Source organism: Panthera tigris, chromosome A1 (genome assembly GCF_018350195.1).
Source record: "Panthera tigris isolate Pti1 chromosome A1, P.tigris_Pti1_mat1.1, whole genome shotgun sequence".
NCBI classification, from domain to species: Eukaryota; Metazoa; Chordata; class Mammalia; order Carnivora; family Felidae; genus Panthera; species Panthera tigris.
Window position 1 is genome coordinate 209,401,725 of NC_056660.1, and position 22,947 is coordinate 209,424,671.

A 22,947-nucleotide genomic window follows, 5' to 3' on the forward strand; every position below is an offset into this window, starting at 1 on the left:
GCTAGAGTCGGTAATTTAATATCTGAATGTAAATGAACTTTGCCATGCACAAGTTAATTATATAACTTATTTAAGTAGTCATCATTTATTAATTGGCTATAAATTGTTGTTAAACAGCCAACATCCATGTTTCAAGCCATGGAGTTACATTCCTGATGGAATCATGCCAATTTTCTGGAGGGTAGTATATTGGACATCACAATTTTTAACATGGTAAGTGATAGTGAAGGATAAAAAGTTTTTAAATTTTGGCTGAAGTAAAAAGAAAAAGATTATACTTTCTCTGTGAGCCTTCAGTTTTAGGGTTTATTCAAGTGTTATTTTTTTTTTTTTTCTTAAATCTGTATATTCTCCTTTTCTGCTCATTCACTTCTCTCCCATCTTAGAAGAAATGAAACGAAAAACCCCCAACAAACAAGAAATAGAATACAGAAACCAAAAATTTTCCTTGTCACCATTCCCTTCCAGTTACTGCCTTCTCTCTTGACCTTCTTCCATTCAGTCTTCCTCCAGTCCCAGTTTTAAATGAAACTGCTCTTGCTAAGGTCATCATTGTCTCCTGGTTTTCTTTCTATCTGCTTAGCCCAACCTGCTGAATTTCCTTCATGGGTTCTATTTCTGTGGCCCATTTCCTGAATGTTGGCATTCCCTAGGGTCCCATCTTTGGTCATCTTGTTACCTGAGCCTCTCTGTATAGCTTTAATTGTAAGCATAATCGGATGCATTCCAAATGTTTCTTTCTACCCACAGTAGCTTTGTCTTTCTGCTGGGTTCCAAATTCACGTTATTCACTGCCTACTGAGCATTTTAGATATTCTGCAGGCAAGTAAGCTCTAAAACTGAAGCTAGTGAATATTGCAAGGGAGAAATCACACGGCACAGTCAGGTAGTGCACCTGTAAATTCGTGTTCATCCGACTCATCCAGGCTCCCAGCATTGCCAGACTTCTATGCGTCTCTAGTCTGCTCGCTTTGTTCTCCACAGTAAATCCTTCTAATCACTACAGAACTCAAACCTCTACTATTCCCTTTGTGGCTCTTTCTCTCTCTTTTACATCCTAGAATCAGTCACCTTTTCTCCTTTCAGAGTACTTTACTTTCTACTTCACAGTGAAAATAGAAGTCCTCACATGGTACTCTTTCAGCTTCCCACCAGCACAACTCCCTACCCGTCCTTTTCCCTTCCACTCAAAGAATGGAAGAGTCACTCTCAAAGTGATTACAAAGTGAAATCCCTCTTCCTGAAGTATGGACCCATCTCCTTCAGCTCTTGCTACCTATACTTTCAGCTTCCGGTTTCAACAAAGCATATACAATTCTCTCATCCTTTTAAAAAGAAGAAAAGAAAAAAAAGCCAGATCTCTCAAATGCAACCCTTTCCAACTTCCTAGCTTCTAACCTCATTGATCTATTCATCCCGGCTTAATTTTGAGAGGGAGACTTTTTTTTTTTTTTTGAGAGAGAGAGAGAGAGAGAGAGAGAGCAAGTGGGGGAGGGACCAAGAGAGAGGGAGACAGAGGATCCAAAGCAGGCTATGCCTTGACAGCAGAAAGCCTGACTTGAGGCTTGAACTCACGAACCGAGACATCATGACCTGAGCTGAAGTGGGATGCTTAACTGACTGAGCCACCCAGGTGCCCCTCGGGGTGGGGGAGACTTTTTTATTGAAGTATAAATTAGTACAGAAAAGTGCACAAATTGTGTTCAGTTTGACTTTTTTTCAAAGTGAGTACACCCATATAACCAGCACTCAGATGATATTATAGAATATTAACAATGTTCATGCTAAGTCTAGAAGCTTCCCTCATGTCCCTCTCCCAGTCCTACCCTCCCCAAAGGTAGCCATGATTCTGACTTCCATCACTATAGATTAATTTTACCTGTTTTTGAACTTTATAAACATGGAATTAATATGGTATGTATTTTTCTGCACCTCTTTTTTTGCTCACATATTTGGAAAATTCATCTGCGTCTTATTGTACGTGTCAGTATTCTCTGCTTTGTCATTTATGTAAAATCTTCCATTATATGAATATACTGCAATTTATCCTACCCAGCCAAATTTCTTAAATGAATTGTCTACATTTACTTTTACTGTCTTCATTTCCTCATTGCTTACTCTTTCCTCCCCCCATTGAACTCTATTTTCTAGCTCCACTTCTCCACTCACACAGACAGGTTCCTAATTTACTAGACTTCTTGGCAGCATTTGATTATTGTTTTCTCTCTCCACTTTGAAACGCTTTCTTCTTCTGTTTTTTCCTCCACGTGCTCCTTGGTTTTCTTCCATATCTACTGTTCTGTCTCAGTCTCCTTTACTGGCTCTTCCTGTTAGTTCTCTACCTCTCCTTTAAAAGATGATCTTTCCCAGGGTCAGCCTTAGTTCTTTCCTTCTCATTCTACATATTCACCCTTCCAAATCTCATCTACTGGTGTTATTTCAGAACCACTGATAATGGTGATGACTCCTCGATCTGTATTTCTAATCCTCTCTCCCGAATTCTGAAGCTGGATAGCCAACTACTTCCAGTGCAGCTTCTTTGGGATGTGTCCTAAGTACCTCTGATCAGTGTATTCACAACCAGACTTCTCCCTTCCTGCTTCTTACCATATCACCACCCCTTACCCTCTCTCACATAGTCCCAGTTTTGTTTCCTTTCAGTCCATTCTTCCTGCTGAAGACTTACCAGTCTTTAGAAAACTTAAATTTGATCACATCTCCTTTCTGTTAAAGAAAAAGATTCCTCATTGTCTGAATGCAGTCCAAAGTCTTCATAAAGGCGTTAAAGTAACTCGTGACACCGTTGTACTCGCTGTTGGTCGTTGTGGCCTCTTTTGCTCCCAGAAATGTACTTTGGTCTCCCCAAAATCTAATATTACAAAAATATTCAGTTATCTGTTATAGTTTGTTCAGTATTAATACTCAAAATCATATTTATGAAAAGAACTACACATTAAAATTGAGATTCACATCATTCTGGTATTTTGAGAATAAATAGGCATGTCAATTGTTTCCGTAATCATGTTTTTCCAACCGTCTAGGATTCTGTTACCTTTTATGCAGTCCTATGCAAGATCAGGAGGGTTTTCCATCACTGGGAAGATCAAAACTGCACTGATTGAGAATGCAATCTATTATGGCACCTATTTGCTGATTTTTGGAGCATTTTTAATATATGTAGCTGTAAACCCACATTTGCACTTAGAATGGTAAGAAAAGTTGTTTTCTTAATATTATTTTAATGTATGTTTGCATTTTTAAAAATTTACTTTTCTCTCATATGGGCAGGTAAGCAGACATTTCACTGAGAAACATACCGAGTTATGTGTTTTATAGATTCCCCAAAAAGAAATCTGAATAACGCATATTTCTAAGAAGAAAAAAATGGAACAACTATTAAATGTAGCTATTAGATGAAGGACTAATGATTTGTCTAATAGCTATGTGTTAGAAGTATTAACGCTTATGATTTTTTTGCAGTTTTTATTTTAATTCCAGTTAACATACAGTGTAATACTAGTTTCAGGTGTACAGTTTTGTACATGACAAAATAACTAGTTTGTTTTTTTTTAATGTTTATTTTTGAGAGAGAGCGAGAGTGCATGTGCAGGGGAAGGGGAGAGGGAGAGGGAGACAGGATCCTAAGTGGGCTCTGTGCTAACAGCAGACAGCCCGATGTGGGGCTCCAACTCATGAACCATGAGATCATGACCTGATGTGGGGCTCAAACTCATGCACCATGAGATCATGACCGGGCCGAAATCAGATGCTTCACTGATTGAGCCACCCAGGTGCCCCTTAGGTTTCTTTTTCTTCGGAGCTTGTTGAATATTTTTTCTTTTGTTCTGACTATACCTTGAGAGCATATTTCTCTTTGATGTTAGATTCAGACATTATAATAAAATTGAAATCTGTATTATACTTGTGATCTATATAATGTTATGTGAAGAGATCTCAAAAATTTAGGAATAGAGTAGTAATGATAATTCTCACTGTTGCATTCCTGAGATTTGTGTAGGTGTGGCTCAACATAAAATTTTTTAGACTTTAAAATTTTTTTCAGGCTTCTCTTGGTTAATACTGAGTAAGAAAGCACCTAATGAAAAATATCTTTTCTTTGGGAAAAAATATATATAGTTTTCACCATGAACTATCCTAGATTCTAATTTTAACTATGATAGAAGCAGTGTTTCCTGTGTTAAAGTCTATTTCTGCAGTTAAGCTCTAACTTCCTTTTAAAACGCACAGATTATCTGCTGTTGCTAAAAAAGTAGCTGAGGATTGGAAGGTATACTTTTTTTCATGTAAGATCCTAGCCGTCTTGTAGGGCTGTTTCCTGAAAAACCATTTAACACTAGTTAGTTTTATTTTATATTTTTGGAAAATATATATATATAAAATTGTTGGAAAAATTTCTTTCTCACAGCTATCTGCTTCTGTTTTCTCTTTCTCAGGAACCAGCTTCAGACAATTGGAATAGCTGCAGCAAATACATGGGGCCTGTTTCTCCTCGTGTTGTTATTGGGATATGGTTTGGTAGAAATTCCTCGGTCGTACTGGAATGGAGCAAAAAGAGGTTATCTACTTATGAAGACATATTTTAAAGCAGCCAAACTGATGACAGAAAAAGCAGATGCAGAAGAGACTTTAGAAGATGTCATGGAGGTAATAAGCAAGTTTAAACTAACAGTCAGTCACTATTGGTTTGTTGCTGTTGTTGTTAGCACGTTAATGGGTTTCACACGGAAAATTTGGTGATGTGTGATCCTTCAGTATGTCCCATCCGGTAGGATGGCTTCCTGTTGGCCGTTCCAGCTTCATGAGGTGTCATCTCTACCTTCTAACCCACAGATTCAGCAACAATTATTCAACAGTGCAGGGTATGCTTGTCATCTTGGGGTAACCTTACAGAGCCCTTCTTTTACTCTTAAAAGTGTTGTGATTGAAAAATCTAATACTGGCTTTTTGGCACTTATTCCCTACAAAAAGTAAGAACTGTAGTAGAATATATTGATTGAAAATGTAGGAGTAAATTCACAGATAGTATTCTATTACATTTCCTCCGGCATCTGCTGGCTATTATTACATGTTTCAAAAGAAGATAATGTATGTTTGATAATTTTTATATTTATTTATGATATATTTGGAAGTTTATATTTGAAAATTCAGATTTTTTGAAAAAAACTTGAAAATTTGTATTTAGTAAGAAAATAATTTTTAAAAGATAATTTAAATTTGATACTGTTACCCTGTAAAGTTGGTACTAATTCAGTTGTTTCAGATTTGAGGAATATGGATTTTACCAGTTATTCAATATTCCTTCAAGAAATATAAATCCAGTTAATTATGCAAGATCTGGATTTTGCTAGGAGGAATTGTCAATGACTGAAGAAAGATAGATTTTGTTGTTGTTGTTTGTTAAGTAGGAACTCTCTACTGAGGCATAGGATGTGGAAAACTAGGACTGGCATTGGTGCAGTCTTTGTTATTTTATTTTATTTTATTTTATTTTATTTTATTTTATTTTATTTTATTTTATTTTATTTTATTTTATTTTATTTTTTTGAGAGAGAGCACACACGTGCAAGCAAGGGAGGGGCAGAGGGAGAGGGAGAGAAAGAATCTCACACAGGGCTCGATCTCAAAACCATGAGATCATGACCTAAGCCAAAGTCAAGAGTTGGATGCTTAACTGAGCCACCCTGGTGCCCCAAAAGTTACAAACTTTTGAAGGAGCCTTAGATTTATAACAGATATAGCAAATATCAGTAGTTAACTTGTTTCAGTACATATTTTTGTGTCACATGGCTGAAGAATTTAAAGGAAGAATACAATATTTTACATATAACATATAATCAGTATGGTTCATATTCAAAGTTGTGCTAACAAGTCAACAAATCTTTAAGGCAGTTTAGGAATAGAAAATTGTAATGTAATGATGATTCAAACATCTTTTAAAAAAACCCAAGTCTTCTCTTGTCCCTGCTATATTTAGGTCACTTGTTGACCTCAAACAAACCGTTATAAAGGCCTTCTGGAGTGCTTTGCTTTTCTTTAGCCCGATCAAGTGCTGCTCAGCCAGCCGCTGACTGTCCTTTTCCCTGCGATCACATGTACTACTTTCAGTTCCTTGAAACTCCTTACGCACTTCTGCGTGGAGGCCTTTGTACTGGCTGTTCCGCTGTTTGGAGTATTCTCGCCCCTTCCTTTGGTTTGCTGACCTTACTCCTACTCAAGCTTTTATCTCAGCTTGAACAATCAGTTTATCAGAAAGCCTCTCACACTAGATTACACAGCAGTTTCCATACCATTTCTATTTGAATAATACCTGTTTTCCTCAATAAGCTGAGCTGCTGACAGGAGCAATGTCTGTTGGTACAGGTTATTCCTAAAGTCTGCATATTATAAGTTTTGATGGTTATTGCTAAATTACTTTCCAAAAACTGTTCTCATTTTTAAAATTTGTAATTGTTTTTAGTGAGCTTGACTATCTTTCCAGACGTATATTGGCCAATTGTATTGCTTTTGTGTCTTCCCAATTTTCTCTTGATTTGTGATAGCACATATATATTAGGGAAAATGATTTTTTTTGTCATATAAGATATAAATATATTTTCTTAACTTTGTATGCCAGGTGGTTTCCTTGCCTCTAGTTTTGTATTCCTTGGGGCCATTCTCTACTCTCCAATCAGAATATTCTTTTTATTGTCCTGGTCAGTTCTCTTGCCTCCCAGCTTTTGAACGTGCCATTTCTTCTGCCTAGAGCAGTGGTTCCAACTTTTTAAAAGTTTCATTAGTATAGAAATTATTGTTCTTCTTTGGGATCTGCTGGTTGTAAAGATTACCCTTCCTAACCCCTTTATACTTTTCATACTCACTAAATTGGTTATTAAATTAGCTCATCACCAGCCTGTCATCTTTAAAGACCTGTAACATCATGTCTCCCCACCACACCCTTCAGCATGGATCGTGGTGACCTTATGCTTAACACGGTGCTGGCATAGAGTGTGCTCTTTGTAACGAATGTGGAATGAGTCAGTAGTTGTGACTGCTGTAGGGAACTCTCTCATTGGAAAGGAGCCGGCCGGTGCTTTGTGACGCTTGTTGCCTGTTGCTTCTTCCTCTGGTTTCTTCACTGTACTTTAGATAATGAGATAACTGAGCTCGCTGAGCAAGGTGGAAGAACACAGCATTGCAAAATTTGTCTGATCTTTCATGACCTTTTTATAATGCTCATTCACCTTTGTGTACCAAGAGGCAAGTGATAAGAGAGTAAATCTTAAAAAATAGTAAAAATCATGAGGGTATAGATATTGCTATTCTATAACTTTGTATTTTTACTTGTGTTCTTAAGAACTTCTATTTGGTGAACAGAACTTCATGTATATGCTAAGTAACTTGGGTTGAAATTAAACTTATGAGAACACATACAGTACCTAGGGCAGTCTCATTTGAAATGTATGATGTATAGAAATGGAAATATTTTTATTCTTCTTACTTTTTTTATAGGAGGTTCGTAAAGTGAATGAAAGCATCAAGTATAACCACCCATTGAGAAAATGCGTTGACACGATACTTAAAAAGGTAATTTGTCATATTCTCATCTTTTTTCTTTTGAAATATAAATTTGTAGACTGTAACATTATAATAAAAGCATCAGAAAAGTGTGAGAACAGCCTGTGACTGTGGTCTTCCCATCTCCTTTCCATTTTCATGGAAATGTTAACCATAAATCAGTAGTAATCCATACTTAGAATTTGTTCTTTTGTTAATACAAGTGTGACATTTAATTATTGGCAGTATTTGTCATTGAAATGTGGATGTAGAGGTTAAGTAATAGATAATGATTGCTGACACGGTGATGGAGATGGACCTTCACAGTTTCTAAATGTCATTGAATGTGGTCACTAAAGGTGCACCTCCCATAATAAACTAGAGCCTTAATAATCTCTTTCAATTGCTTCTACCATGTCATTTCATGATATATGAAATAAATTGTAAAATGAATGACCCTATGAGATATTTAACACAGATATTTAACAAGAAGCTATAAAATTAAGGTTTTGATGCATTGGTATTAAATTAGGGTATTCATATACTTCCAAAATGATTATTCTAAAAATGGACTTCTCAATTGTTGTCTTTGCAACCATAGAACCACTGAACTATTTCTTTTTCTATATTTTAAATCTATTATACTGATTAGCTAGTGTTCCCTTTGGCTAAGTTGATGGTAATGAGAATCAGTTCTCTAACCTTTTCTCTTTATATTGCTACCTTTTGAGACCTATTCAGGGAGGTTAAGTAACTTGCCCAAATTCAGATAGGTAATAAATAAATAATAGGGCAGATGGCTCCAAATTACGTGTTTGTTTTTCTCTACAACGCCTTTTAAAAATTCAACGTCTTGGGTTTGTTGCGATTCTTTTTTGTTTTTAGCTAGGAAAATAATTGACAGTTCCGTCAGGTTGCCTGCATAGCCTAATCCTCTCAAATACTAGTTGCTTCATGTAGGTAAGCTCTCAAGGTAAGAAGACACTTAATACATCTTCTAGAACATTTTCAAGGAAATGTCAGCCACTAACAATCCAAATATCTAGAGATGCCAGTAAAGGAAGAAGATGTTTTTGAGAAAATTAGATATGCCCAAGAGTGACAAATTTTTAAATAAAAATATAATTTTACTTTTTTGCACATGAGATTTAAAAATATCTACTTTTCCCTTTTAGTGCCCTACAGAGTATCAGGAAAAAATGGGCAGGAACATGGATGATTATGAAGATTTTGATGAAAAGCATAATACCTACCCAAGTGAAAAAAGTCTGGTAAAACTACATAAACAGGTGACTTTATTAATAATAGCTTTTTTACTTACTGATGATTTTAATTAGATTTATAATTGCTGCCCACAAAAAGCGATTTTCGAGTGAATGTGTATTTGAAGCTTTCTTTGATCCTTGTATCATTCTTTGAGGTGTTTTAACTTTGTGTTTCTCAACAGGGGTACTGTTGGCATTTGGGGAGGGAAAATTACTCACTGAGCCTAATTATTAAATATGTCCTAGACTATTAACATTCTTGGCCCCAATCACTAAATGCCACGTGCCATTAACACTTCCCCATTATTATGACAATCAAAACATGCTCTCTGGAGGGATGTATAGAAATGGATCAGAACATTGACAGATATACCCAAATTCTCTTTTTTAGGTGATTTATTCAGTTCAGAGACACCGTCGAACTCAAGTACAATGGCAGATTCTTTTGGAACAAGCATTTTATCTCGAAGATGTAGCAAAAAATGAAACTAGTGCTACTCATCAGTTTGTTCACACCTTTCAGTCACCAGAGCCAGAAAATAAATTTCTCCAATATTTTTATAATCCTACAGTTGGTATGTAATTTTACATAAATTTCAGAATTTAATGATGATAATTTTTCTAGAGAAAGAAAGTATATATTTTCCCCAGTGCAGAGTTGAATTGTATTTGTATTATTTGACATATACCATGTGGTAATATTATGTGTCTGATAAACTTCCCCCTCCAAAACTGTTTTACTTGTCATACAACATATAATCTGTCAGTTTCCACTGTTACTTCACAGATAACCAAAATGCTATGCAAAAATATATGCAATACATCAAGTATATTATATATTCATAATATATACTTAAAATAATTAGAACTTTAAGCAGTTTTATATCACAAGCTTGGGTCTCTTCTTTAGTCTTGACATACTACTAAAATATTCCCCTAAGAAGTCCTCTTTGATTATTTACATCTGTTAGTCTATTTATAAAACCTACATAAGTAGTCAGAATTATTTCATTCTCTTTAATGATTATTTATGATACTCTCTCAATGTTATCAAATTTAGTTTGAAGAACTTAATGAAAGTATGCCAAGTGTCACAGTATTAAAGCTTCCATTTAGCTTATTTGTTTACATAAACAATTATGTTCATTTGATTCTTTTTGTCGTGTTTGGTCTTGAGTATGAAGACATAATGGCCATAACATATGTTAGAAAACTACTTCAACAAAGATCTTTTCTAATTAAATGAAAGAAATACTTGTTTTCATTCATTCAACAAATACTTGAGACATATATGCTGTATGTTGTTGGGTGTTGGGTATATATCAATAAGTGTAATGACAAAAATTCCTGGCGTTACAGAGTGAGAAAGTAGACTATGTACACAGAAAGGTATAAAGAAGATATCAGAATGTAGACATCAGGTTAAAAGAGGAACCCAGTGAGGAAGGAAGAAAAGCAGGATAGTGAGGTGTTTTGAGGAAAGGTGTGTGTAAAGTACCTTTCCCAATAGGTTGACTTCAGAGAAGTGAAGTGGGGGTGGAAAAGAGAAAAAGGTAAAAAACAGACAAACAAAAGCCCAGTTGAATTTAAAAGAAATCCGGAGGAGAGCAATTAGAGGCAAGGAGAATACAAAACTCTCAAAATGTTTTCCTTATAAAATGGAGTAGAGAAAAGAGGTAGTAGCTGAAGGAGAATGGCAAGGTCAAGATAAATTATAGCATGTAATTTGGGAACAATATCTTAGAGGAAATGTAATGAGCGAAGAGCATGGCTGGGGTGATGTTCATGAGTAGCAGAGATGAAATGGGAAATAGTGAACAATGTAGAGATTGCCCTTAGATTAGGAGGTAAGGCACGGGTGTACCTAAGCAGGTGAGAAGAGGTAGTGGCAGGAACTTGGGGAGGTTCCCTTCTGCCAGTTTCTCGGTGAAATGCTGAGAGTAAAGCGTAGGGTAAGAGATTTTGGAGATCTGAAGAGAAGATCTGAAGAGAGAAGGTGCAAAATAGTTGCTTAGGAGTGAAGGCATGGGAGAAGATTGAATTATAGGAGGCCAGCCAGGCAGTGCTCAGGATCCACCTGAAGTTGGTGATTAGGAATTTGGAATGAGACCAGTCAGCAAAGTTGTGTGCCTCACTCCTGAAGGGTACAGCTCCATGGGTGCAGGCTCAGAGTGGCCAGGGAGTTGGATCCTAACCAGGGTGTGGTCTTGGTTAGTAAGTACAGGGAAGCAAGAGAGAAAAGAAATTGGGATGCTGGAGCATAATTATCCTCAAAGACTATGGAATCTGAGCTGATAAAGGAAGCAGCAGGATACCAGGGTATTAAGTGGCAATATAAAGGTGATACAATGAATGGATGGTTGGTCCAGATAGAGTCAGTCAGTGGAATTGGATATTAGGTGAAGGTATTGCTTGGAAACAGGGATGCTTTAATGAGATTATAAGGAAGGAAGGGCAGTAAGAGGTTTAGGGATGACTGAGAATGAGTAGTTGAGGTGGAGTGAAGGATGAGATCACTGGAGGAAAGGAGGTCAAGGAAGTGAAAGACCCTAGGATATTGAAAAAAGGATCACTGGTGTGGACATTGAATTCATCAGGAATTGTGCTGAGAGTAGGGTTGAAAGATTTAGAGTCTGAGCTCAGAGCTCGCTCAGTCAGTGAATGAAGTGAAAACGTAGCCTTTTCAATTCGGTGAGCTATCTTTTTTGTTGTTGTTAAAAAATGTCAGACTTAACCAAAGTTAGCAGAATAGTACAAAGAATTTTTGTATATACTTCACTCAGATTCATTTACTTTATCTTTCTCTCTGTATGTGTATTTTTCCTTAATCTTTTCAAAGTTGAATTCCAGACATGATGCCTCTTTGCTCCTAAATGTTTCAGTGTCTGTTTTCTAAAAATAAAGACATTTTCTTACTAACCAAATACAGTGACCAGATCAGGAAATGAACTTTGATACAGAGCTGTTTCTGTACACCTTACTCAGATTTTGCGAATTGTTCTAAAATATTCTTTGTAAAAAAAAAAAAAAATCCCAGATCATGCATTGTATTCAGGTGTCCAGTCTCCCTAGTTTTCATTCATCTGGAGTAATTTCTCAGTCTCTGTTTGTGTCTTCTGACATTGGTGTTTTCGGAGACTATAGGCCAGTCTTTTATTAGGTGTCCCTGGATTTGAGTCTGGTATTTTCTCATGTTGGATGCAGGTTTTGCATTTTTGGTGGGAATGCTGCAGCAATGACATTGTGTTCTTAGTGCTTCATAGCAGGAGGCACATGATGTCAGTTTATCCTGTTATTGGTGATTATTTGGTGAACATGGTACCTGCCTGGTTCCTCTACTGTGATATTACTGTTTTCTTCTTTGCAGTTATGGATCCCGTATGGAGGAGATATTTTGAAACAATATAAATATCTTACTCTTTTATGATTTTTCCTAATCATTTTTTCTTTTATCTTCCAGAATGGTACTGGGAATGTCTTTTGAGACCGTGGTTTTATAGGATACTTGCTGTGGTTTTGTCCATCTTCTCTGTGATTGTTGTGTGGTCAGAATGCACATTCTTTAGCACTACACCTGTCTTATCCCTCTTCGCAGTCTTCATACAGCTGGCTGAGAAAACATACAATTACATTTATATAGAGGTAAGTTTATTTTACATCTGTCATAAACATACGTCAGTTCATAGTCTAGTCATCAACTGTGTTTTTTCTTTATATAATCTAATAATAATGAAAGCAGTGAAGTTGCCCATAGTGTTATTCAGACTTTCAAAAGTGAGCTTCATCCATTTATCAGACCATAAAAACTAAAAACTGTGTTTGAGGAGGGATGACAAGGTGCAAAATAGTGCAGAATTCTTTTATGAGAATACTTTGATCCTGTTGATGCCAATGAAGCTGCATAACGTACAGTCTTCACGGGAAGGGTAGCCAAGGGCACGGGAGAACGGGCTCACTTCAGGAGGTGGATTTGAAACTATGGACAGGATATTGAACTGGTTAAGATGTAGATTTTTTTCATAAATTCATTTTCTTAGGTGGTTAAAAAAAACCCTGTTACTGTGTTTAAACCAGTTAGAGGTGTTTAAAACCTGAACTGTGTTCTAAAATTTTTAGAATGTCAATAAATGTTAGCTGGAGATAAAGGATAATGCTTGTGAGAGTGTATAAAGTGCCAAGGTCCGTTCGTCTTAAGTCTGTTAGTCTTAAACTGATTTTGTTTGTTTTTGTTTTTCAGATTGCTTGCTTCCTGAGTATCTTCTTTCTGAGTATCTGTGTTTATTCTACTGTGTTCAGGATTCGTGTCTTTAACTATTATTACTTGGCTTCACATCATCAGACTGATGCTTACAGCCTTCTCTTCAGTGGCATGTAAGTAGGAGTGTGTTTAGACACAAAGGAGTGACCCCACTGCATGTAGTCTATGGATGTCCCTTTTCTTTCTTATTGTTTCTGAGCATTCCACTAACACCTGCATTTATGTGAGCTCATTGATTACGTTTAAGCATTAGATGTTTGCTGACTGCTAGGTAAATCCTGCTTGAAGTTTAAGGTTATAATACAAGAGGTTTACTAGGTTAAGAACGAAAAGAAAGACAACCTGGACTTACAAGTTAGAGATTCAATAAATAGGTTGGTAAATACTAGGACCATTTGAGAGTTTAGAGGCTAAGTCAGACCTAGAGTGTTCGGTGATTCAGTGGCATCAAACTGCATTGGGAAGGACTTAAAATGAACAGGAATATCCTTTGCTAAGAGAGTATTGCTAGTAATAGCTAGGTTGTGCTATTGTTTGTCCCTGTTGGTAAGTTGGTCATATTAGGTATTTATAAAATAGGCTGCACTTAGGCAGGTTCCCAGAGAAATCCATATCTGAAGCATCTTTAAGACTTTTCTTTAAATCTTTTTTCCCTCAAATAATTATAGAGTCACAGGAAGTTGCAAATACAGTACAAAGGGTCCTACTAACTAACCTTCACCCAGCTTCCCCAAATGGAGAAATTTTATATAGCTATTGTACAATATCCAAACCAGGAATTGTACATTGACATATTACTCTGAATCAGGTTACAGACCTTATTTAGTTCTTACCACTTTTTATCCTTCATTCATGTGCGTGTGTGTGTGTATGTGTGTAGATTCACATCACCACCACCACAATCAAGATACAGAACTGTTCCATCATCACAAAATAACTCCCCATATTTCCTCTTTATATTCACACCCTCCCTTCATTTTCCTCCCCATCTGTTCTCCAACTCTGTAGTTCTGTGAGGTTCTCTTTTTATCTGGACAAAACTGAGCTCTAACAGTTCTTTGTACCTGAACTTGTCAGAGCGACCTACTTCAATACAACTTCAGCTCCTTTATGTGCTGAGTACAGTTCCCCTCGAGGATATTGCTGTCCTGGTCATGTGGACACGGATTGCACAGATGGTAGATTTGAATAAAGTGCGTACGAAAATTCTTCCGGTACTGCACAAATCTTAGGATGAAACAGTGGCAGACACAACCAAAGCAGGCAGCCTGAGGCTGGAGTTTTGCCCTGATGTTTTAGGGAGATGTGATTAATAGGATATTCAGAATGTCTCTCAAATAAGGGCAGTTTGCATTAAGAATTCAAGATACATGTAATACAAATAGATGAAAATAATAACATAATTAAATGTACTTTGCTGCTGTATTTTTTCTTATTCTGTTTATATATGCTTATTGCAGGTTATTTTGCCGTTTGACTCCTCCTTTATGTCTTAATTTCTTGGGTTTGACCCATATGGATTCATCCATCTCTCACCAGAATACTCAGCCAACTGCTTATACATCTGTAAGTATGGTCAGGAAACAGTTTTTTTAGATTTGTTGTCTCCACAAGATGTATTATTGTGGAATTTCTTTTAATGCCAGCAGAAATGTTCTGTAGTGTTATTAGGATTTTTTAAAATATCGAACTTATTTTAAAGGTTGTATCTGACTGGGTAAAAATGATTTTGTTCTCTTTTATTGTAAAAAAAAAAAAAAAAGCTTTTTGGTTCACATAGGTTGACCAGATGAGCAATATCAATAGACCTGATCTATAATATTAGCTTTCATATTTATAATCTTCATGTACATGATAATTTTTAGTAATATTTATAAAATATTAATTTTATTTATGTGAAAACCTTAATAAATAAGCAAATTCGATATAAGTGACATATAACATTGTAGTGTAAAGTGTACAATAGAATGATTTGATACATGTAGGTATTTTGAAATGATTGCCACAAAAAGTTAACACCCATCACCTCACATCGTTACAAGTTTTTTTTGTGATGAGAACTTAAAATCAGTCCATTTAGTGCTTTATTTCTACTTTTTGAAAAGTCCAAATTTGTTAATAAGACTGGTGATGAGTGAATTTTTTTAATGGTGGAAAGGAATGAAAAATACAGAATTGTACTAATTTAACTTACTTTTTTTTTTTTTTGCCTCTTTAGATTATGGGTTCCATGAAAGTTTTATCCTTTATTGCAGATGGATTCTACATATATTATCCTATGTTGGTGGTTATTCTCTGCATTGCTACTTACTTTAGGTAAAAAACTTAACATCAATTATTTTTCCTCTCACTCTTATTCAATCTGGATATCCTTTCTCCTTAAAGCCTTTTTAAATATTCAGTTGTTAGGTTTTGGTTGTTGTTTGTTTTATTGTGGCTTTGGGAGAGCGAGGGATAGCTTAAATGCTTTGCTTAAATGATCAAGTCAGGTTCTCCCTCTGAAGGGATTTTTAAGAAAAGAGAAGTAGAGTTATTCTTTTACAAGTTTTTAGATTACAAGATAATAGGATAGAATGTTAACTCTTAAGTTCTGGCCTTCAGCACTGACAGCCAGTGTAGCTCATAAAATACCCCCCCAGGCCCATCTTTTATCCAGTAACATAAATGAATCTGAGGGTGGGGCACCTGGGTAGCTCAGTCAAACAACTGACTCTTGATTTCAGCTCAAGTCTGATCTCGTGGTCAGAACAGTGTGGAGCCTGCTTGGGATTCTGTCTCTCCCTGTCTCTCCCTGGCTCTCAGACGTACTCGCTCTCAAAATAAATAAATAAACTTGAAAAAAAAAAATGAGTCTTAAGGCTTTCTCCACAATCATCGCCAGGTTTCTAGATGCCTCAGACCTTAGCCAGCACAAAGCATCAGGTGAGGAGCAACTGTAATTAGGTAGTACATACATGTGAGGTTGGGCAGGAAAGGACACAGGGTATGTTTTTTTATAGGATTAGAAAGATGCTTGATTCTTGGCAAGGGTGTGACTCACAAGGAGGTAAAGACAGATCTACTTGGCTTCTAGCACCCTGTCTCCCCTACTTCCACGTCAGGTACCCTCATCCTGTACTGTGTCTGCCCTCTTCTGCTGACTGCTTAAGTGCTCTGTGACAAGCCAAAAATACCATTAAAAAAAAAAAATTGATGTTAATCACTTCGCTTTTCTGATGAAAATGTTTTATCCAACCACTTTTCATTTAAAACTTCCAATACCATTAGGGGCGCCTGGGTGGCTCAGTCGGTTAAGCGTCCAACTTCAGCTCAGGTCATGATCTTCGCGGTCCGTGAGTTCGAGCCCCGCAGCAGGCTCCGTGCTGACAGCTCAGAGCCTGGAGCCTGTTTCGTATTCTGTGTCTCCCTCTTTCTCTCTCCTTCCTCGCTCATGCTCTGTCTCTCTCTTCTCAAAAATAAATAAATGTTAAAAAAAAAAATTAAAAAAAAAAAACTTCCCATACCATTAGTTATTACAGATAATGTATATGTACTCATTAAGAAGTTAAATAAACAAATATTGTTTGAAATAAATTCTCTATTGGATGTTTTAAAACGTTTATAGGGGTGCCTGAGTGGCTCAGTCGGTTGAACGTCTGTGCTCAGGTCATGATCTTACAGTCCGTGAGTTAGAGCCCCGCATTGGGCTGTCTGCTGTCAGCCTGTCAGTGCAGAGCCCGCTTCGGATCTCCTGTTCCCCTGTCTCTGTATAGTGTCTTCCTTTACTACATCATTTTCACAGCATAAACAAACCTATTGTCTTTTTTACCTTATAGAAAAAAAACTTGAAAATCGGATGTATTAGCAGTTCATATTAACAGTTTTATTTGAAAATATAATCTCTTATTTTACCTATGAGAAGGCAAAATATAAATGTTTTAATTTTTTAAAACATTTTTCTTTATTTTTGAGAGAGAGATTGAGACAGAGCGTGAGCTGGGGAGGGGCAGGGAGCGAGGGAGACACAGAATCCACAGGCTCCAGGCTTTGAGCTGTTAGCACAGAGCCTGATGCAGACCTCAGACCCTGAACCATGAGATCATGACCTGAGCCTTTACTTAAACTGCGTTCACTAGGACGAATATAAATGGTATTGTTTTTTATTTCAAGCTTTTATTTAAATTCTGTTTAATGCGGGTGCGCCTGTGTGGCTCAGTCCGTTAAGCATCCGACCTCATCTTAGGTCATGATCTCACGGTTCACGACTTTGAGCCCCACGTCAGGCTCTCTGCTGACAGCTCAGAGCCTAGAGCCTGCTTTGATTCTGTGTCTGCCTCTCTCTCTCTGCCCCTACCCTGCTCGTGCTGTCCCTCTCTCTCTCTCTCTTTCTGTTTCTCAAAAATAAATAAAAATAAAAAAAAAATAAAAACATTTATATTTTGCCTTCTCATAGGTAAAATAAAGGATTATATTTTCAAATAAAACTTTTATTTATGAACTATTATGAACTAATAATATGTCTGATTTTCAAGTTTTTTTCTGTAAAGTAAAAAAGACAATAGTTTTGTTTATACCGTGAAAATGACCTAGTAAAGGAAGACACTGTACTTTGCATGTCCAAAACTTAGTTGTTTTTTTTTTTTTTTTTTTTTTTTTAACGTTTATTTATTTTTGAGACAGAGAGAGACAAAGCATGAACGGGGGAGGGTCAGAGAGAGAGGGAGATACAGAATCTGAAACAGGCTCCAGGCTCTGAGCTATCAGCACAGAGCCCGACGCGGGGCTCGAACTCACGGACCGCGAGATCATGACCTGAGCCGAAGTCGGCCGCTTAACCGACTGAGCCACCCAGGCGCTCCCAAAACTTAGTTTTGATTATATGTTTATTCATTTTAAAAGTTTATAAAACTGGGGCATCTGCGTGGCTCGGTCAGTTGAGCATCCTGTTCTTGATCTTGGCTCAGGTCATCATCCCAGGGCAATGGGATTGAGCTCTGTGTCGGGCTCTGTACTGTGTGGAGCCCGCTTAGGATTCTCTCTCTCTCTCTTTTCCTCTGCCCCACTCCCCCACTCACACTCTATCTCTAAAATAAAAAAATAAAAATGAATTAAAAAATTTTTTTTAAGTTTATAAAACTATTAATGAAACATTAAGAGCTTGTGATATGTGAATTATGTTTTCACACGTTAGTAGTTTTGTTGGCAAGATTAGCATCTCTTCCTACCTTATTAGATTGTTATGTGGATCAAGTAATAGATGGGTAGAATAACTAATGGTTTATCAACTATAAAATCTTAAATATAAAGAATTATGTCTAAAAGAAAATTTGTTAAAATTGAAAATAATCCATTAAAGGTATTGTTTTAGAATTAGGATAAGCTTTGATTTGCAATTTGTCTTTTATTATTTTATTTTATTTTATTTTATTTTATTTTATTTATTTTTTAACAAGTTGAGTTTTTATTTTAGTTCAAAGTCACAATTTGTCTTTTAGGAAAAGGGCAGATTTCTTGAATTTTCAAATTACCTTTCAAAATAGATATTCTATTATAGAAACGTATGGAGCAATGCCTTACTGACGTTTTAATGGTAACTTTCTTCCTAGTTCTGTTTTCTTTGGAATGCTGCCATAATTAGTCTAATTTCCATATTACTAACAACACAGCCATGCCCAGAGTTCATATTCAGACTTAACTGCCTAGAGAACATAAGGCTGTTTCCTGATACTTTAGGAAAAGCTATGACCTTCTCAGAGACCATGATCTAGTTCGGGGCTTCTCATACTAGGGTGTCATATTCCTACAAGGCTATGAATATAGTAAAGGAATATTTAAAGTCACAGAATTAGCAGGGCGCCTGGGTGGCTCAGTCAGTTAAGCGTCCAACTTCAGCTCAGGTCATGATCTCACACTCCGTGAGTGAGTTCGAGCCCCATGTTGGGCTCTGTGCTGACAGCTCCGAGCCTGGAGCCTGCTTCGTATTCTGTGTCTCCCTCTCTCTCTTCCCCTCCCCTGCTCATGCTCTGTCTCTCTCTGTCTCAAAAATAAATAAAAACATTAAAAAAAAAATTAAAGTCACAGAATTAGCATGACCATCTACCCAACACCCCAATTTTGCTCAGTGATAAGTTATATAAAACATTCTTTATATATTAAAGCAAGCAGGCATTATGAATTCATCAGAGTGTTACACATTGGTAATATAAAATGGAAGACCTTCACTTTCGTGTAACTGCTCCACTGTTTTCCTCTCCTCCCAGTGCATGCACCTGTGTGCACACACACGCTTATTCCCTCCTTCTTTTTTTCTCTCCCTCCTTGCTCCATGTGTGTGTTCAGGCTTCTGTCAGTAGGAGTACATCAGTAAAAAAGTTTGAAAACTAAGGTAATAAAAAGAGCTTAGTCTTTGTTTTGTCTTGGATTTAAATCCCAGCTCTAAAGTTTATTCAGTGATCATTAGCAAAGTATTTAACCCTGTGGGCCTCTGTTTCCTTATCTGTAAAATGATATCTATCTCTTAGAATTACAGTGAAAATAAGAGAGTATCTGTAAATTGGCTGATGTATGATGGGATCTTAAGTATTAATCCTGCTTGTCTATCCATTGCTTCTTTCCTTGTGTGTCATATTTTCAGAGTATTCTTGTCCTGCACAGCAATGAGGTTTAAAGTAAATACCAAATAAGATAAAATAATAGCCCCCAGGTAAGATATAGTAATCAATTCTGAGTTTATAATAAAAGCTATTTAATAGAATTGATTAGCTCTCAGGTTAAAAAAAATGAACATGAATATCAGCTTGCATAATTAAGATGTTCTAAACCAGGATATTTTACACTTGGAGATACAGATTGTGCGTATTTTCAACACTAAAATTGTTGTTTGAAAATAAGAGAAGAGGGGCACCTGGGTGGCTCATTCGTTTAAGCGTCCAACTTTGGCTCAGGTCATGATCTAACGGTCCGTGAGTTCGAGCCCCACCGTCAGGCTCTGTGCTGACAGCTCGGAACTTGGAGCCTGCTTTGGATTCTGTCTCCCTCTCTCTCTGCCCCTCCCCCACTCACACTCTGTCTCTGTCTCAAAAAATGAATAAATGTTAAAAAAAATTTTTTAATATAAGGAAAGAATGAATTGTATTTGTGTTATAGTGATTGCATTATTATTATTATTATTTTTTTTTATCCCTGTATGATTTCTGAAGGTATTCTAAATGGCCCAATTTAATTTGTTTTTGTAAGGAATCTGGGTGTGGTACATACCCTGTCAGTGGAATACTGGGTATATAAGCTCCTTAGAGAAATAAGTCCTTCTTCAAGAAAGACAGATGTTGGGGCACCTGGGTGGCTCAATCAGTTAAGTGTCTGACTTTTGCTCAGATCATGATCTTGTGGCTCGTGGGTTCAAGCCCCATGTTGGGCACTGTGCTGACAGCTCAGAGCCTGGAGCCTGCTTTGGATTCTGTGTCTCCCTCTCTCTCTGCCTCTCCCCTGTTTGTGCTCTGTCTCTCTCTCTTTCAGAAAGGAATAAACATTAAAAAAAAAAAAAAGACAAATTTAATTACGTAACTTGCCATGCTAACTAACAATAAAACGTAGACTTCTTTGGGGCAACAATGTTAAAGAACAGGTTATCTAAACATTTACAATGAGAAATGATACTTGTCTTTTTTAAAATCTTTTATTAGTTTGGGAACGCGTTGTTTGAATCTGCTTGGTTTCCAGCAGTTCATGGGAGATAATGACATGACATCAGACTTGGTTGATGAAGGAAAAGAATTAATCAGACGAGGTAAGATTTGTCTTTTAAAATAAATGAATGAAAGTACTAAGACTCAAAATATTAAAAATTCAAATTGTATAATTTGTCGTTATTATTCTATCTTAAGAAGTTAATATTTTTAACTAAAAATCTATGTACAGGCTTCATAGCAAAAATAATTTGAAAACAAATGGTTTCATCTGACTTTAAGAAATATTGTAGCAGAAATCATTAGTATGTCTTCAGCTAAATAATGCTCTTGGATGGTGTTGGAGTCATTTTCATGTTTGTCTGGAAACAGATTTGCCAAGTTCAGTACAACTGTAAAATTCATGAGTTGAAAGAATCATTGGTTTAATACTACAGAGGAAATCATTCAAGCCAAGGCTGGTTTTTAGAATGTGATAATTGTTAACAACCTGTTAGAATGCGTGGCATTCTACTAGAATCTAATTCCAACACTGAATGTATCAAATTTCCTGATGTTTAAGTGATGGTAGGGAAAAAAGAAAACAGAACTGGAGTGTCGGGACATGGATTCCTAGACATTCTCCCTATGTGTGTCTGGAGTTTTTATGTGATCATTAGTTAAGTGTAAGCCAAAATGTGTTGTAGCTCCAATAGAAGTTGTTGTAGCCTTCACATTCTCTCCTAGGAAGGTGGGGTCTAGTTGATGTGATGGTTCTGCTTTTTGCATTAGACTTCATCTGGAGTATCATATTCAGTCCTGGGTAAGATTTCAAGAGTAGGACTAACAAGTTAGAAGGTATTTAGAAAAGGACAGCCAGAATTATGTACAGCATATCTTATAAAACACACACACACACACACACACACACACACACACACACGCACAAAACACTGAGTATATAGCCTGAAGAGAATAAAGGAAAGGACTTTTATGCAGAAAGAAGTATCAACTTAATTTAGAAGATAAGGCAAAGAAAAGAGAAGTTACAAACAAATTTCAAATGAAGAAGAACTTTTTCCTCACTAAAACTGTTCAGACAAAGCCTAAAGTTCATCTCCAACAAAAATACAGAAGAGATTCTCTGTGGACTTAGGTGGCCTCTAAGGTCCTTTCCAACAATAACCTATTACTTTTGACTTTGTAGTAATTTAAAGGAAATTGGTCATAGCCTGATACCTTTACTTCAGTTACTCTACGTCTAATTAAACCATGTTATACCAAATTTGAGACCGCTTTTCTGTCTCTAGAGAAGAGAAAAAGGCAAAGGCAAGAAGAAGGTGAAAATCGAAGAAGAGTAAGTACAGTACTTAATTTGCTGTGACCTAAAGACTAATGTGAAGTATCATGAGAATTTTACTGATTTAGAATTGGCTAAAGTCTAAAGAACAGTGGGGAAATGACGTAGGGCACATTGTTTTAAAAAGTTAATTTTAATACTTTGAGATGTATATGCTAAGTGTCTTGTCAGACCTGTTTTAAAAGTTATTAGTATTAAATTATTTCATGTCCAGTGTCTAGCAGTTTCTTGCCTAAAGGTGCTCAGGAAATACTTATTGAATGAATTAATAAATTCATGCAGTCTTGCTATTAAAGTCCTTTTGATTGCTTTAAAGTTGTTATACTTTTTTGGTAATATGACATTAATTTTGTTCCTCTTCAATTTTTCTTCAGTTTTCTGTTTGCTGAGGCAAATTAATCTCCTCATAGAGAGTGAAAGGGCATAAAATTAGAAAAATCTAAGTCACAGTTACCACAAAATTTACAACACCTTGGTGTTATCTATACTGGAGAAGAGAAGACTCAAAGGAGGAGACTTGATGGTTGTCTTCAAAGTGTGTGTTGTATGAAAGGAAACTTGTTTATTTCAGAAGACATAATTAGGAACAGAGAGGGGAAGTTACTGGAGACAGATTTCACCTCTCAATGAAAATTTCTAACTTCCACAGTTTATCAAAATTGTGATGGACCGCTCACACATAGAAACGTTCATGTCATGGAGGCCCCTGGGTGGCCCAGTCAGTTAAGCATCTGACTCTTGACTCTTGATTTCAGCTCAGGTCATGATCTCACAGTCATGAGATCAAGCCCCTGTGTCGAGTCCTGCACTGGAGAATGAGATTAAGATTCTCTCTCCCTCTGTTCCTCTCCCGTTTGTGCAAGAGCA

At 36.5% G+C, this 22,947-nt stretch overlaps 1 protein-coding gene across 9 annotated transcripts in view; it reads left to right on the forward strand.

Moving 5' to 3' along the window:
* Nucleotides 1-22,947, forward strand: part of LMBRD2 (LMBR1 domain containing 2) — a 41,485-nt gene that overhangs the window by 10,754 nt on the left and 7,784 nt on the right. For 7 of the 9 annotated variants that reach the window (XM_042996480.1, XM_015543522.2, XM_007095471.3 and 4 more), the window contains exons 4-15: nucleotides 118-213; nucleotides 3,042-3,209; nucleotides 4,455-4,665; nucleotides 7,510-7,584; nucleotides 8,730-8,843; nucleotides 9,211-9,394; nucleotides 12,280-12,461; nucleotides 13,057-13,190; nucleotides 14,538-14,643; nucleotides 15,296-15,393; nucleotides 20,739-20,842; nucleotides 22,031-22,077. In XM_042996480.1, coding sequence (XP_042852414.1) covers nucleotides 118-213; nucleotides 3,042-3,209; nucleotides 4,455-4,665; nucleotides 7,510-7,584; nucleotides 8,730-8,843; nucleotides 9,211-9,394; nucleotides 12,280-12,461; nucleotides 13,057-13,190; nucleotides 14,538-14,643; nucleotides 15,296-15,393; nucleotides 20,739-20,842; nucleotides 22,031-22,077 — 1,519 coding nt within the window. Of the gene's footprint in view, nucleotides 1-117; nucleotides 214-3,041; nucleotides 3,210-4,454; nucleotides 4,666-7,509; nucleotides 7,585-8,729; nucleotides 8,844-9,210; nucleotides 9,395-12,279; nucleotides 12,462-13,056; nucleotides 13,191-14,537; nucleotides 14,644-15,295; nucleotides 15,394-20,738; nucleotides 20,843-21,927; nucleotides 22,078-22,947 lie in introns of all 9 variants that reach the window. The other 2 variants (XM_015543524.2, XM_042996516.1) reach the window with 2 other exon arrangements.